General features: G+C 57.9%; 1 protein-coding gene across 2 annotated transcripts in view; it reads right to left on the bottom strand.

Moving 5' to 3' along the window:
* Positions 1-5,160: 5,160 nt before the first annotated feature.
* The window catches only part of COLEC11 (collectin subfamily member 11), a 31,126-nt gene continuing 19,598 nt past the window's right edge, over positions 5,161-16,688 (bottom strand). For both annotated transcript variants that reach the window (XM_082642609.1, XM_082642610.1), the window contains 4 exons: positions 10,898-10,969; positions 8,162-8,215; positions 6,191-6,286; positions 5,161-6,033 (listed from right to left, as the gene is read on the bottom strand). In XM_082642609.1, the coding sequence (XP_082498735.1) occupies positions 5,642-6,033; positions 6,191-6,286; positions 8,162-8,215; positions 10,898-10,969 (614 nt within the window). In that variant the 3' untranslated portion in view covers positions 5,161-5,641. The remainder of the gene's footprint in view (positions 6,034-6,190; positions 6,287-8,161; positions 8,216-10,897; positions 10,970-16,688) is intronic.

The raw sequence follows: 16,688 nt of genomic DNA, 5'->3' as shown, positions 1-16,688 counted from the left end.
CTGCAGGTAGTTTGGCCTGGTGATTTGTTAACCAAAGCAGAACTTTTTTATTCTTTTGGCCACGCTGCTAGGCTAGCAGGATCTTAGTTCCCGGACCAGGAATTGAACCCAGGCCATGGCAGTGAAAGGACCAAGTCTGAACCACTGGACCGCCAGGAAACTCCCAAAGCAGACCAGTTTTGAGAGTAAGGTGTAAACTGGCTGCTGGCCACCCTACTGAACCTGGGGCCCAGGGACACCTGTGGTCTAGAAAGGACTCAGTGTCCTGGCCTCTGACCCCAGCCAGAACCTAAAAGGCAGGGGAGGACCTGGCTGTTTTGGAGCTGCCAGCTGTTTGGGTGACCTAGCTTGTGGGGCTGTTGCTATGTGTGGCCCGTAGCAATGAAAAAATTGCTGCTGCCATATCAGTAAACAAAGGAGATTGCAGCCATCGAGCCATCACATTACAGCCGCCCAGATGGTGAGCCCTGAGGGAGCTCAGGATGGAAACAGGATGCCCGCCACCAAGCCCTCAGCCCCTGCAGCCACTCCCTGAAGACGGTGCCTCCTGCGGACACTCAGGATGAGAAAGCACAGGACACCGGCCCCAGGTAGCTGAGGTGCGGATCAAAGGAACGAGTCCAGTGAGCCCAGACTCTTGCCTCTTCCCGTGCATAGAAAAGGGCTGAATTCATTAACCTGAGATGTCTGGTTTTCTTTAATGAACAGTCATCCTTGATGTTCCAACTGCCTGGTCTTTGTGGCAAAAACCCCTGTAGATCCTGGCTCCTCCCCGACCTCTTCACAGCGGTCCCTCAGCGCTACTGACAGGCTGCATCCTGGGCTTAAGTCCTCAGTTTTGTCCACCAAATAAAACATAACTCTCAACTTTTAGGTTGTGCAGGGGTTGTTTTGGGACACCTGCCCCTGAGAATGTAGCAGAGCGAGCGAAGCACAGGGGAGCCGACCTGGGAGTCCCTCCCCTGCTCCAGGGCCCAAACCCTGGGACACAGGGGCCCTCACCTACCCTCCAGTCCCCTGCCCCTCGGGCCCCCTGTCAACTCCCTTTGCTGCATCCTCTGTCTGGCCAGCTCCCCCCAACCCTGAGGAGTCCTTTGAGCATCACTTACCTACATGGTCCTCCCCCCTTCCCCACCCCACACGGCGCCCTGGCCTGTCTCGATGCCAGCCCTGGTCTGGACGTCTCCGGGCAGAGTGTAAGCTCTGGAGGGCAGGCCTGGGTCTTTCCCTCTGTGCCTTACCTGGTGCCTCGCACGCCATGTTAAGCTTTCCACGTGATTCTCCTACTAAAGTCTGAGGACCACTCACCTCTACTGTAAGAAAACACAGAGGGACGGGGAATTCTTTTCACGGATGCAAAATGTCTTTTTGTTTAAACCTCAAGCAATGCTGCCTTTGCTCATAATTGTCTCCAATTTAAGAGAAGTTCTCAGAAGCCTTTTGCAATAATGGGCTTTCTCAAGGAGGCCGTCCTTTGGTCTGATTCGTGATCTTCTAGTCGTGGCCCCTGCAGTGGTAAATGAGCTGAAACCTCGGCCTGGGTGCTTTAAGTGCTTGTTCTCGCCCTGAGAGACCCACTGACCTTTCCTCCTACGAACTTAGGTGCCATGTCAATCAGCTGGGTGAAGTCCGCAGGCCTGGCCACTTTACCTTCTCTGGGAGAGTCAGCCATGCTTCCTGCAAGGAGAAAGTCCTAGGGAGCGAGCAAGGCCCCCATCAGGCCCCCCAAACCGAGGCTTCAGCCGTTGAAACGACACACGTGCCTCCAACTGGATGAGGCCCGCCAGCTCCAGGGTCCCTTCTGGGCGACTTTGCACAAACGCTGAAATGGGAGGGAATTAGCACATGGCCTCCCTCTGAAGTAGCTAAGAATAAAATATTCAGATTCTATAGCCACAAATTGCAAAGGTTTATTATTCAAAGAGGAAAAAATATTTTAATTTAGAAAAGAACAATTTGCTTTTCGTAGTTTTTGGATACCTTCAGAAAACATGGATTGAGCCACTGGGTGGCAGGTCCTTGCTGGAAGTGGGCCCAGAGGACAGAGCACGCCTGCCCTGGGAGCCCCCCTCAGTGGGAACAGACATCCACAGGTGCCTGGGCCTCTCAAGCAGAGACTGAGTCACAGAGGTTCCTCCACCTGGGAGGACTCAGCAACGGGAGATCATATCAGCAGCCCCCAGCATTGGGAACAGACATCCACAGGTGCCTGGGCCTCTCAAGCAGAGACTGAGTCACAGAGGTTCCTCCACCTGGGAGGACTCAGCAACGGGAGATCATATCAGCAACTCCCAGCACCCTAATTTCTGAGTTGAGAAAGCAGATTCAGAGAAATGGAGCAAGGCCTCGAGGGAGGGCCGGCCGACGTCACCCCACTCATGAGCCAAGGGTGACCCCTCCTTCCCACCGTTTCTTCCTAGTCCTCATGGTGGAAAAGAAAACTACAGAAGAAGGAATTTACTAGCATTTCTTTGAGTTTACAATACTGTCATGCACAGTTCATTTATTTTATCTCATTTGAATCCTCAGAACAACCCTGCAAGTTCGGTATTATTCACATCTTACAAATGAAGAGAATGCCTCTTTGAGAGGCCAAGTAAACTGTCCAAACCACACGGCTGGGAAGTGAACACTATTTCCACCCAGGTATGTGCTCACGTGACTGATATTTGAAAGCTCTCAACGCAGTGCCGGCACACGTCAGTGCAGCCTAAGGGGTGTTCATTCCGTTAGTGCTTGTTCATCCAGCAGCCGTGGCTGGAGCTCCCCAGCATGCAGGCCCGGGGCCACGCGCGGGGGTCACACCTGCTCTCCAGAGGCTCACAGCAGAGGGCAGGGCACAGACACAGCAGGAGATGCAAGGACAGAGGTGCACTCCCAGGGCACAGAGGACACACACCTCGTGAGTCCCCTTTAGGAGGGGACACCCGAGCTGGGACGCCAGCAGAAGGAGTAACAGACTGCACGTGGGCGGGTGGGCTCCGGGGCCCCGGGAGCTGGAGGGCGACACTGGTCCAGACGTTTGAGTTCCAACCTGGAAGCTACTGGCCACGTGCGGCTACTTAGTAAATTTTAAATTAATTACAAGTAAATAAATCACGATTCCAGTTCCTCGTACTGGAGGCATTTCAGCTGCTCAGGAGCTACACGTGGCTCCCGTGTCAGATGGCACAGAGAAGTTTTCCATCCTCCAGGACGTTTACTAGCTGGAGAAGACCATGGCGGGGAGCACCACCCCACTGCCCACACACACACACACACCACACACACACACACACATACCACACACACCACACACACACACAGGAACCCCCAGAGCCTCAGTGCAGCGGGCAGCCTAGGGGGCCCGGGACCCCTGCAGCATCGTCTTGCGGGTGCATGTCCCCCCGCGGCCGCTGGGTGGCAGTGTGGACGCGCGGGTGCGCCGCCGCCGCCCATCCTCTCCGCCCACGCTGCACCCGGGGCTCAGAGAGGTGCCCGCGCACCAGCTTTTCGGTCACGCCTCGATGCAGCACCTAATAAATCCCGGTTCTCCCCTCAACCAGACCGCCTCCCTCCTGCGCTGCAAATCAGGGGCCGCGGCCCACCCCGCGGGCCCTTTCTGCCGAGCTGGGGGATTCAATTAGCGGCTGTGCTTCTGGCTTCCTGCCGGCTGCGCCTGTCCTGTCAAATTGTCTTTGAAACCGTCACAGCCCCGTAGAGGTGTGTGACCCGGGCACAGACAAAGGCCGGTGTGCTTTCCTGCGCTTCGTGCTGGCACAGAGCCTCGGAGGCGGGCTCAGCGGAGGCGGCGACAAGAGGGGACGTGGATCGGCTCCCTCTGGTTTCACCTGAGAGCCAAGGCACAGAAGTGGCCCCATCCCAACTCCTCCCCTACGAGCGAGGAATCCAGACCCAGGGAGGCGCCGGCTTGCCCTGGGCTGCGCTTGACCCCCGTGAAGAGCCCGGAGGGGTGGGGTACACCTGACCCACCCTAGAACCGGGGCAGCTCTGTCCGGGTGACCGAGGGCCGTCGCATGGGCCGAGGCCGTCGTGGGGATGCTGGGGAAGCTCCGGCTTCAGGACGCCCTGCCCAACCGCAGTCACCACCTGGTCGGTTCCCTTGCACAGGCCCCCGGGACTGGATCTGCCTGTCCTGTGAGGGGCAGGCACCGGGGCCAGCTCAAGGTCATGGGCCCTGGGCTGTGGGCAGGGGTGCCTGGCTGCCCCGCAGGCCCGTGGGCGCAGCGGGGGTCCAGCAGATACCCAGAGCAAAGCCGCTGCCTTGGCCCCTGTGGCACGTACGGCAGTAGCAGCAGGGCCTGAGCTCCAGCCCGCAGGGCACAAGGCGGGCCGTCCCCTGGGGAGGAAGGCGGCACCCTCCCTGCGCTGGGCTCTCACCGCGCCTGCCGGCCGGCCACCCCCGCAGCTCCAGGCAGACGCTCCCCTTCCTCCAAAACAGTCGCTGCACAAACATCCTGCAGGCACGGTCCACAGCACCGGGCAGCCAGGGCCTCGCTCCCAAGACACGCAGACACACAAGAGGCCCCGGAGAGCTGTTTCCCCGGAGCCCCCTTCTGGTTCCCAGCCCCAGCTGTTTTCCTTTGCGTGTGCATGTCTGCCTGTTTTCTTTGAAAAATGAAGATGTTTATTACTTTTTACTGGGGATTCTGATGTACAAAAGGAAGAACCATGGGTGACTGGCAGGCAGCTTCTGGGATGGCCTCCAGCAGTCCCGTCTCCAGGAGTCCCCTCCCCAAGTTCAGGCTGGACCTGGGGACAGGTTTCTGAGACCAGAACGCAGACAGTGACGGGGGGGGGGGGTCATTTTCCAGGATGGGCGCACGCTCGCACTGCTCTGAGGCGGCCAGCGGTCCTTGGGGAGGTGCCCAGGGCAGAGGTGCCCAGGGCAGAGGTGCCGGCAAGGAACCCAGGCCTCGATCCAGCCACCCGTGTGGCACTGAATCCCACCAGCAACCTCACGGTCAAGTGTGGCTGGTGAGACAGAGCCCCCCCTCCCCGAGCTCCACAGGAAATCCCGCCCCACAGGACCTACGGGGACACGGATGCTTTGTCGTGAGTCACTGTTTGGGGGTGACCGTGATACAGGAATAGATAACGAATACCGCTAGAGAAGACATTGAAAGAACAGGATGACACCACACATTCAGTTGTGAAATTCGGAGCATTTACTTTTCTTTTTCCTGAAATCCGCAGCAAAGCAAAATTGTTTCTGCTTTTACAGAAGCATTGATCTAAGCTAAGAGGATTCCTTTCCATATAGAAATTTAAAGGAAGGTAGTCATTTAAGACCTCACTACCAGTGTTTGTACGTAACTGTTACAACATTTAAAGAGCTCGTTTCATACTTTGCACAAAGCCAAGAGCAATTCTGAGTAATAATTACATAAAGGACATTTTGTCTACACTACAAATAATAAAACTCTAGTTCTTCAGACATAATACCCAGAAGCACTTTTTTTTTTTTTTCTGTTTCGCCTAAGCATGCACCATTCTCTAAGATTCAGAAAAGGAGCCTTTACCAGGGACCCCGCACTCCTGCTTGGGGACCACGTGGCGGGCAGAGCCTCCCACCCGCGGCGGCAGCCGGCAGCCACCCGGTGGCGGAGGGGCTGCCGACGCTGGAGCAGCAGGGCCCCCGCTACACGTGCTCCTTGTCAAACTCGCAGAGGAAGTGCATGGTGAGGTGGCAGGCCACGTCATTCCAGCCCCCGGAGGCCACCAGCTCCACGCAGTCCTCCTCGTCGTAGGCGTTGTTGGGCTCCCCGCTGCGCCACTGGCTGAAGGTCTGCATGGGCGAGCGGTCCGCGTAGACGAAGGTGCCCTCCCGCTCCAGGTCGTTGATGCCGATGAAGACGCGGGCCAGGCCGGCCTGCGCGATGTAGGCGGCCAGCAGCCCGTTGGCGGCCGCGTCCTTGGGCATGCCCAGCGCGCCGCCCCGGCCCTGGCAGGCCAGCTGTGCGTCCACGTACTGCTTCTCCTCCTTCACCAGCAGGTAGAGCTTCTGCTCCGTCTCACGCACGCCGGCGACGGCTGCGGGGACAGGGCTGGAGGGCGAGCGCTCGCGGGTCCCCAGCAAACCCGGGGCGCCAACCCAGCACACGCGCGCGGGGAGCAGACCCAGGGCCGCTCTGCCTCCGGGCAGGGGTCGGGGGGACACGGGAGCAGGGAAGCCCCGAGAAGCACGTACCGTGTTTGATGAACTTCAGCTCCGCTGTGATCTGCGCGACCTGGTTGTCTGTCTCCCCGACGGCCTTCCTCAGCTGGCCGCACTCACACGGGATGCCTGCGGAGACCGCGCCGGCGTGTGATGGGACTGACCCAGAGGCGGGCTCAGAGAGGGGGGGCACCCCCTCCCCAGCATGCTAAGGGGTTCAACAGACACGAAGGCCTTTGAGGCTGCAATGGAGATTTCACACTTGATCCTAAAGGCCAGGAGCAGTGGAAGGGTTTTCACAGGGGCGCCAAGGTCGGATTCACGTTTCACAATCTCGCTCTGGTCGCTTAGAAGGAAATCAGTGGAGGTATGGCGGCGAGACAGGTGGGCGAGAGCAGGGGGTTAGGACAGTCACCTCGGGAAGACTGCGGGCAGTGACAGCGTGGCAGGAGAGACGACAAGACGTTGGAGGAAAGTGGTAGAGCTGGAACCGTGGGGTGATGTTCAGTCATCCCAGCATGGCCAACCTTGCCTCAGCTTAGGCGTTTCCTCCTGGCCCGCTCAGGAGGACCCTAACCTTCCAGCTGTGAAGAGCTGCACGTGGTCAGGGACCTTCTCAGAATGTCACTCAGCTGTCACAGCGCTTGGGGGGCCCGTCGCCCATGGTGGCACTGCTGACTCCAGCTTCTCCACCAGACCAGGAGGGGCCGCCAGCTCCCGCCTGCCCTCTGCTCTGACTCTGTGAGCACAGCGGCAGGACTTCTCCCCTTTTCCTGAGAAATTCCGTCGTGCGAAGCTCTCAGCCTGCCTTTCCAGTCTGAACACGCTCTTTGACGTTTGGCCCCATCTTCCAGACTCGCAGACCCCCTCTACCACTTGGAACCCAAACACTCCCCAACACATGAGCACCTGGGCTGATGCTGGTGTGATTGGGGTTTTTTTTTTCTTTAATGGAACTTTTTCTGAGATACACGTTGTCTTTGAGTTTGATGAGGTCTGAGGCGCTGATGTTTTCTGGAGAGATGGAACCGGTATCAACCTGACAGGTCCCCTCAGCTCGCAGGAAGGGCCTACCCAAGGGACTCGGACACTGTATCTTCCCCCTCAATCTAGTATCTGTGAAGTGTCTCCTGTGGTCACACATGGTGGGGACGTGGACCAGGAGCTGCAGACCTGTTAGGATGGTGTTTCAGTAACGGGGCTGAGAGGCCACAAGAGCCTGAGTGATGGTGGCGGGAACAGTCCGGCAGGGGTTGGGGGACACTGCGCGTAGACGGCCTGAACCTGGCGGGGACAGGGGTTGAGTGACATCGGGGTGGAGGTGTGTGCTGGGCAGGTGGGCGGGGGGCGGGTGCAGCCGAAGCCCAGGGAACAGGGGTGGGGTTGGAGCGGGCAGCAGGCTGTGCCACATGGAGAAAGAAGAAAGGGCAGCGGGCAGAGCTCCTCCGAGAAGAGAGGAAGCAGCAGGAGCAACAGGGCGGCAGGCAGAGAGGACGGGGGCTGCCCGCGGCCCGGTCTCCTGGCGCCAGGGAGGGACGGCCGGCAGGGAAGTCGGCTAAGTCCACTGAGCGGGGCCGGGGTCCGCGGTGACAGGAGGGTCGTGGGGAGTCGGCTGCAAGGACACCCAGAATGAGGAAGATGAGCCAGAAAGTGCGGGCGCGCTTCTCAGAGAAGCTGGTGGTCAGAAGGGGGTCCCGATGCCCCCAGAGACGCGGTAGGAAAGGGGGCAAGGGCACTTTAGGATGCGCGTGTCTAAGCCGGATGGTGATGAGGTGTCATAACACACAGCCGGCGTGCGGACCGCAGCCCTGAGCGGGAATGGACACATTCAGGTGGCAGGAAAGCAAATACTGAAATAGTCCACAGGAGGGTGTGATGCACGAGGAAGGCGTGCCAGTTACACGCGCTTTTTCCAGCCTATTAAGTTTTATGTCATGATTTATACTTCTTAAAAGTGCAATTTTAATACATTTCTAAAAAATCCTTGGACCCTTTATGCCATACCTGGTTCTCCATTAGGGCCAGGGGGTCCTATGTCACCAGAATCTCCTTTTTCACCTGGAAAAGAGAAGCAAGACCAAAGTCACAAAGCAGGGGTGGAATGTGTCCCCTGAGTTCAAAATGTCCAGGTAACAATGTTCTTTCTTCCATGTGCAGTGCCCTGCGGCTTCTCCCAGACCCTCCTTCTGTGGTGAACTGTAGGGAGGAATGGTCTGTAGATGACTGATCCTTCAGGCTCTGTTCGTGTGACATGGAACATCCACATATCACGGGACTTCAGAGATTATCAGATGAGCATTCTTTAAGTCAATTCTGGAAAACCCAGCACGTTTCCTAGAACACGCTATCATCTCGGAAATCCTTAACACCCAGTGCCAGTTCTCTCCATGTGCCACATCACAGCAAGAAAATTCAGGTAGAACAGGTAACGTCAGAGACGGATGGACCTTAGAGGTTACCTCATCCAAACAGAGTCAAGATGAGATCGGTCCTCCCTGTCCCTCTCTGAGAGGCAGCAAGGTGTCCCAGGGGCACAGCCACCAGGACACCTGGGCGCCAGCCTTCTGTAGACAGGACAGACGACTCAGCCACTCTGCCCCTCCGTGTCTTCCAACTTATGAAACAAAGGGATAGGAGAAAATCATGGCAACAAAGCTTCCTAGCTGCTCTAAAATTAGACAATGGATATTCATTTTAAAATCATAGGAATAGGGCTTCCCTGGTGGCGCCGTGGTTGAGAGTCTGCCTGCCGATGCAGGGGATGCGGGTTCGTGCCCCTGTCCGGGAAGATCCCACATGCCACGGAGCGGCTGGGCCCGTGAGCCATGGCTGCTGAGCCTGCGCGTCCGGAGCCTGTGCTCCGCAATGGGAGAGGCCACAGCAGTGAGAGCCCCGCGTACCGCAAAAAAAAAAAAAAAAAAAAATCACAGGAATATTCCTAAAGCACTACCTTTCTTCCCCCTGAGAGGACTTAAGCTTCTCAGCCGACCTGGGACAGTGAAGGAGTGACTTCTACATCCTTGGAGAGTCTTGTTCCGTGTGATGGGGGTGGAGAGAGCTCGGCAGTCTCCATCCAAGTGATTCCCCTTTTTTTTCTTTTATCAACATCAGGAGCTTGAAAATGACTCAAGGATCAGCTTGACAAGGACCCAGGATGGCAGTCTCAGAGATGGAGCAGATCAGGTAAGCTAAGCCCAGTAAGGGCCTTCTTGGCAAGTTGTCCCCTGATGAGACTCTGACATTTACCCAGAGCACATGCTGTATGTTAAAAGCATACACGTCCCTACTTGTAGCCAGTATCCAGTGCGTTCTTCACAGCAGCTAAAAGGTGGAAATGACCCCAGTGGCCATCAGCAGATGAAGGGATAAATAAAATGTGGTCCATCCATGCAACAGAATATTATCCAGCCTTATAAAGGAAGGAAATTCTGACGCCTGCTACAACATAGATGAGCCTGGGGAACATTATACCAAGTGAAATAAGACACAAAAGGACGAATACTGTGTGATTCCATTTATATGAAATATCTAAACAGGCAAGTTCATAGAGACAGAAAGCAGATTAGAGGCTGCTAGGGGCTGCAGGGGCATGGGGCGTTATTACCTCCTGAGGACAGTCTCTCTCTGGGAGAATGAAAGCATTGTGGAAATGTACGCGGTGCTGGTTCTACAACACTGCAGTCGTGCTTAGTGTCACTGAATTGTACACTGAAAATAGTTAACGTGACGAATTTGATGTTACAAATATTTTACCACAGTTTTTTTAAGCCTTTTCAAAGCATCCGCATCCCTCTCTGTATCATGCATAGCGATCTGTGTGCTCTGTAATGAATCCACGGGGCAGGTGTTTCCCACGGATTTGCCGGGAGGAGAGACGCAGCTCGCCGAGCTGGCCACACTCCTCGTCTCGGTCCTGGCTGAGGGACCCTTCCCGCCAGGGCCGGGCTGGGCCGGGGGAGGTCCGTGCCACCGATCAGAACTGACCACCTGGACCCACTCACAGCTCAAAGCCCCAGGCAGGGTGGTGGGGCACAGGACTGCGGGCACCGCGCTGGGCAGAGCAGACCACAGCCAAAGTCCCTCCCAGCCCCAAGCCCCCCAGCCTCTGTCTCCTGCTGCCAGCACCCACGACAGGACCTGGGGGAGCCCTTCACGGGGCTGGGGGGCCTTGCCTCCTTCACCCTGAGCCCTCTGGGGTCCAGCACAGGCGCAGGACAAGCCAGGGGCTCAGAAAGCGTTTGCTGACTGAGTGCGGAATGGGGGGCGGGGTGCGCGGAAGAGCCGGGCGATGCTGAGAGACCCCTTAACTGCCCTGGGGACAGTCTCCCAAGCTGCCCACCCTCCAGGGTTGTGCAGGTCAAACGGGGTCGCGTGGGCACTGGCGCTGCTTCCGCGCTGCTGTTACCCTCCTGCCCCCGTGCTCATGGGGAGCCACCCCCAGTCTCAGAGAGTCTGAGTCGCCCGAGCTGCAGGTGGACGGGCAGTGTGTCGGGAACGCGGTCCTTCCGCTGCTTAAATGGGGCTCCTGATTCTCCCCCAGGCAGCATGTGAACCCTGAGGGGCAGGGAGCACTCCCCACCTCGTGGCACCCAGTCAAGTCTGATCGATCCCCAAACGCAAACGCTGGAACAGAGCTTATCGTGTATAAAGTGCACAAAATAAACACGACCACCAGCTACTCTTTAAGCGCCCGGGCGGTAAGCCTGCGAGGGAAAGCAAGCAGAGGTGTGTCCGAAGTACCTTTAGAACCAATGGGACCGATTTTTCCATGGCGCCCCACGCCGCCTTTCTGTCCTTTGTCACCCACGTCTCCTGCGGAAAACAATGAGATCACAGTTGGTCGAGGCACAGGTCATGCAGTACACATCCTGTGTGTCAGCCACGTGAACACGTTTGTCAGCCACGCGAACACGCACGCACACATGCACACGAGGAGACCGAACACGGCACAACTCTTGTTTAACCTCCCCAAGGTCGTGTATCCAACTGACCCCAGAAGGCTCTACATGTCACCTGCCGATGTATTTCCCAAAGGAGGACACATACCCCCGAAAGTCACACACACTACGGAACAGAGGAGGCCACGCTGTACATCCCCACGACCTCAACTCAACCAAGCGCCTTAGACTGAGCACTTCCGGCCAGCAAGCAAGTCCTAGTTCTGTGATGTTCCCACGACTCAGGCCAGGCCGAGGTCAGAGGACAGAGCCCAGGCTGAGGGGTGAACCACAGCGGAAGTGCAGACGCCCCACCCAAAGCCGGCTTGCGTCTGCACAGGGCGAAGTGTCTGGCACAGAGCACGTGCACACGTGTTCTCTTATTTGGTTACAGGAGGGGCTCATCGCCCAGATGGGGTTCTCGGGGATTAAGCGCTTGCGCGGGTCAAGTATCTGGTCCCGCCACGAGGTGACTCCTGCCCCGGACACTGTGTACCGTGCGTGATGCTGGGGACACCCGAGTGACGGGGCTCAGGGTCTGTGGGGGGGTTGGGGAGACACGCGGCCGGTGGTAACTCACACAACTAGTATTGTAACAGGAGATGCCCAGGGCTCCGAGGAGGCATCCGGGAGCTGGGGAGAAGACAGCCACCAGCCAGGACCATGTCACCATGCCTCTGGTCACACGTGGACAAGGCCTGGACAGGGACGAGGCAGGCACCGCAGGAGGAGGCCCAGGGGAGTGGTGTCGGGAGGGTAGGGAGAAATTCCCAGACTGAGAAGCATCTGGGAGGCAGAGATGACCACGTCTGGATGACCAGCATGAGGGAGGGTCAGGGTGAAGGGGACGGTGGTGCCCAAGCCTCTGGCCTGGTCGTTGGGGGGTAGGGGTGCCCGTCCCTGGACAGCAGGAGGGGCAAGAAGATGACACCCTGAGGTCGCGATGCCCAGGACGAGCGAGGAGAGGTGTCCGGCAGGCCTGCGGGGACTGGGTCTGGGATGGGGATGGAGCCCGGGGGCCCCGCATGCACAGACCTGCACCAGGGGGCCCAGCGAGAAGGCCCCCTGTGGGAAGAGCAGGCCGGGGACCCTGGAGCACCGCCACTGGTCTGAGGGGGGAGGCGAGAGAGGGAGGTGCCGCCCAGAGAAGCCGTAGGACAAGGACGGGCCGACCCAGAGGGTCTCAGAGGGTGGGGCGGGAAGTGAGGAAGCAGGATCCGGGGTGCAGAGAGTTCCTGCAGGGCTGGGCGGGACGGGGCTCACTGGGGCAGCCGCAGTCGGGCACCCGGCTCCGTCTGGGCTCCGTCAGCTGGGCCAGCCCTGCCCTCCCCACTCAGCCACCCTGACGGCTCGGCCCTGCTTCAATCTCCTGACTGGTCCTTCCAGCGTCGAGGAATATATAGCCTTTCTGTGTCGCGTTATGACAGCATTTCGACCTGATTAATTCTCTAACAGGAAAACGGCAGAGCAGTGAGAGGGAAAAGATAACAGGAAAAAAGTTTTCAATCAGTCAGTCAATCAACTGCACTCACCCTACTGGTAATCCAGAAAAAGGAGTAGCACTGAAATCATTGATAAGCACTGCCTTGTAGGGATACATGCCAAAATATTTACTAAATAAGTATTTATTTAGTAAATATTCCACTCTGAGGATATGGTGAGGGGCTTTACTTTATCGCTGGAGGAGGAACAGGATACTCAGCTCTTGGGCCAGACGGGGCCACAGAGGCCTCGACAGCAACGCCCCTGGGGCTCTAAGTGAACCCCCCAGCGCAGCTGTCCTGAGGCAGCTCCAGCCACAGAAAAGTGTCCCTTCGCTGACCTGCAGGAGCTCGAAAGCTGCCACCTGCACCTTCCACCCAGCAGTCCTGGTTTTGCAGCCAGAGAGATGCACGGCTAGTCTAACCCACCGTCCACAGACAGTCCTTCAAACGTCTAAACTGTTTTCTCCCTGCATTCTTCCCCTCAGCTTCCCCACCCTGTCTGTGCTCCCATAAATACAGGAGCATTGTGCCCCCAAGCAGGCCTGACCACTGTCCCCTCCTGTTGTGGGCTGAAGTGCCCCCCAGATTCATATGCTGAAGCCCTGACCCCCATGTGATGCATCTGGAGGGGGTCAGGGTTAGAGGAGGTCATGGGGGTGGGATGCGTCCCCTGATGAGAGGATGAACAGCCTGGAATCCTCTCTCTCCACCATCTGTGGACACGACCAGAAGTCGGCCATCTGCAGGCCAGGAAGAGGGTCCTCCCCAGACCCCAACCATGCAGACAGCCTGCTCTGGGATCCCTGCCTCCAGAACCGTGAGAGATCAGCGTCAGGGGTTTAAGCCCCTGTGTCTGTGGTGTTTGGCTATGGCCCCCGAGCCACTTGTCTGGACCCCCTGGTCCCTTGTCTGAACCCTCTAGTCCATTAGTGTGGTCTGAGCTCAAAGATGACCACAGACGCTCTGCTCAGCCTCCTGCAAAGTGTCCCAGGGAAAAGCCCCTGTCCCTGGAGTGCACACTTGGCTCTTGCTGTTGTTCCAGGGCCTCAGCCGCCACCCTCCTTCCAGACACCTTTTCTTCAAAAGGCCAACGTTCCCTCTTCCCTAACTCTCAGTTGTGCCCCTCCTGAGGTCCTGGGGTCAACGTGAGCCCTGGGGAAGCTGGGCTGAGCAGGATGAGTGTCGAGATGACCTCCGTGCTCATGCTTTTCTCACTTTCACATCTCGCCAAATCACGGGGTGGTTTGGCTTGTTTTCACGCTGTCTCAGCAGGGTCTGCTGGGACACTTGCTGCGGCGTCCTTACGCGCAGGCCTGATAAACTGGATTAAGCTCGGGCTCCATCGGGCAGTCCCACGGAGAGAGCGCCCAGGGCAGGAGGAGGTCTCGGAGACCCCCAACCCAACCATATCTTCAGACAGGAAGGCAGAGACACAGAGTCTGAGGGATTTGCACCTACAGTAATGAGTTGGGCGGATGGTCCCCAGCATGTGGATCCCACTGAACTCCCACTGGAGAGGGGCAGGGTCACCAGAGTCTGGAGAGTGGCTTCCTGCCCGGGGAACACGCCTCCTCGTTCAGAAGACCCAACACTGCAGAGGAGTCTGGTCCACGTTTTAATGGGCAGATTGGGGCAGACTGGGTGTGAGTGCAAACCCATCACCTGAATAGTCTGCTGTTTGCTAAGGTTCCACCTAGAAAATGTGAGAACAGAGTGTGGGCCTCCTGCCAACCTTGGGGTCACTTCTCCCCGAGACACCTCCCTGCAGAGGGGAACTCAAAACAACACCTGCCCCCCCCGCCCCGCTCCCCCCGCAGACGGCTCCTGCTGCCCCAAGCACACAGGGGGAGGGTAAGGAGGCTTGGACGAGCACACTGGAGGGGGAAACACCTGCGATCAAAAACAATGGGGAAAGGGCTGCCCCCTCACCCCCCAACCCCGCATAAAACCTCTCGGCTTAGCAGACGATTAATTCATGATTCACTGCATCTGCTGAAGGATGCAGTCAGGGTCTAGCACACATCCTGCTGTGGTAAATAAGTCATAACCTGAGGATGACTGGAGAGCCTTTGGCTTTCAGCCCGTCTCTCAATTGCATAGCCAAACTTTACCACAAATTCAAGGTTGCTGCTGACACGTGGCACATGCCCCCAGCAGGTACTGAGCCCAGCTCCTGCCCTTGGAGGGGTGTGGGACCCGGCCCCTGCCGTAGGGGGCTCTGAGAAACCAGGCACACGTATAGAAAATCAATCGGATGCCAGCAGCTCACGGGGCAGGGGGATGGGGGCAGGCAGCGAGCCCAAGCCCGAGGCGGGGAACGAAGGCGCTGCAGGTCTGCAAAGCTCAGGGTGGGAGTCCCCCAGGGGACAGCTGGGCCTGCCCCAGGGGGGATTCCACAGGTCCGGGGGGGCATCCTCGTCGAGCTCCCAAGCGCTGCGGATGCCGCTGCTTCCACAACCGGGCTTGGAGATCCCTGCGGTTTGGGATGTGAGAAGGCTAGAGCTGCAGGAGGCCACCCGTGCAGGCCAAGGCTGGGGGTCAGGCAGCCCCAGCAATATCTTCGAGGCTGAGTCTCTCTGCGCCTCAGTTTTCTCTCTGCAAAGTGGTGTCCTGTAATAACAGCTCCTCTCGCGTGTCTGAGACTCCAGGCCTGCAGCGCCGTGTGCACAAGGCTTAGAGCTCGGGCCCTGGGGCCCAGCTGATCCTCCCCCTGTCATTCGGCTGTGCTATCTCTGTGCATTTCTGACCTACATAATGGGGCTAATAATAGCCATAATAGAGCCATCTCACTGGGCGTTGAGGGAAACGCGAGCACCGTCGGGAACGGCATCTGGCACGTAGCAGGTGGACGTAAGTGTTGGCCACTGTAACTGTCACTTGGAGGCAGAACCTCCGAGCTGGGACGCTGCTTCCCCAGGCGCGATCCATGTCCCCCATGAACCCCCTGGATCTGCACAAGCACGCAGAGCCTCAGGCCCCACCAGCTCAAGCACCAAAATCCACGTTTTAACACATCCCTGGGTGATTCCAGGGGCCCCAAAGCTGGAGCAGGACTGGACCAGACCCCGCGGGCAGCCCTCTTTGGAGGTTGGTTGAGATTCCATGGTAACCCACTGCTTGCTGCTGCCAGGAGCAAACTGGAGCTAGCAATAGAGGTGCTTGCAACCTGGGGCAGTTCTGCTCGTTTTTCCAACTTTCAGAGATAAATTAGAATACTTCCAGGTACACCGTGTGCCAGGAAAGCGTGTCCACATGAACCGATGGATTTCAACCTCACAATGTTATTGCCATGACCACAGGGTATGGGCTGAATTGTGTGTCCTCCAAAATTCGTATGTTGAAGCCCTAACCCCCAATGTGGCCATATTTGGAGATGGCCTTTCAAGAGGTAATTAAGGTTAAATGGGGTCAGAAAGGGGAGGGCCTAATCCGATAGGACTGGTGTCCCTGTAAGAAGAGGCAGACACACCCAGCGAGCCACACACAGAGGAAAGGCCTGTGAGGACACAGGGAGAAGGCGGCATCTGCGCCCCATGGAGAGAGGCCTCAGGGAAACCAGCCCTGCAGACACCATGGTCTCTGAGTTCCAGCCTCCAGGGCTGAGAGAACAAGCATCTGCCATGTTTGTTACGGCAGCCCCAGCTGCCTGGTACACTTGCCCTCTGCCCCAGCAGAGACGCTGGAATCAGAGGGGTGGTGCCACCCACCACCAGTCATGCCGCTAGTGCAGCTGGTGTCCAGTGACCCAGGGCACAGCCTGCCATCGGGCAGACCAGGCCCGGGTCCCAGCCCTCCGCCCGCGCAGCCTTGGGTGAGTCACAGCCCTCGGAGCCTCGGCTTCCTCACCTGCCAAGTGGCATTACCCCGCAGGTCACTGAGCACAGGACATCGGCCCAGGTCTCCTGGCCACATCCAGGGCCCCGAGCCCCCACCTCGGCTGTGGGGCAGCAGCCTGGTCTCCACAGACCCAGCCACAAGCCAAGGCTGCACTTCCAGGGACTGGCCTGAGGGCATGCTGCAGGCTCGTGGGAGACAAACGACCCTCCCCGGGGGCCCAGAAGGTGGGAACTAGGAAACCAGAGAGAGCAGAGCCAACACCCAGCCTCCCGT

This window comes from Mesoplodon mirus (assembly GCF_964341445.2).
Source record: "Mesoplodon mirus genome assembly, chromosome: 14".
Classification (NCBI taxonomy): Eukaryota; Metazoa; Chordata; class Mammalia; order Artiodactyla; family Ziphiidae; genus Mesoplodon; species Mesoplodon mirus.
The sequence above is the reverse complement of the archived record's forward strand: the minus strand, read 5'-3'. Positions and strand labels throughout refer to the sequence as shown.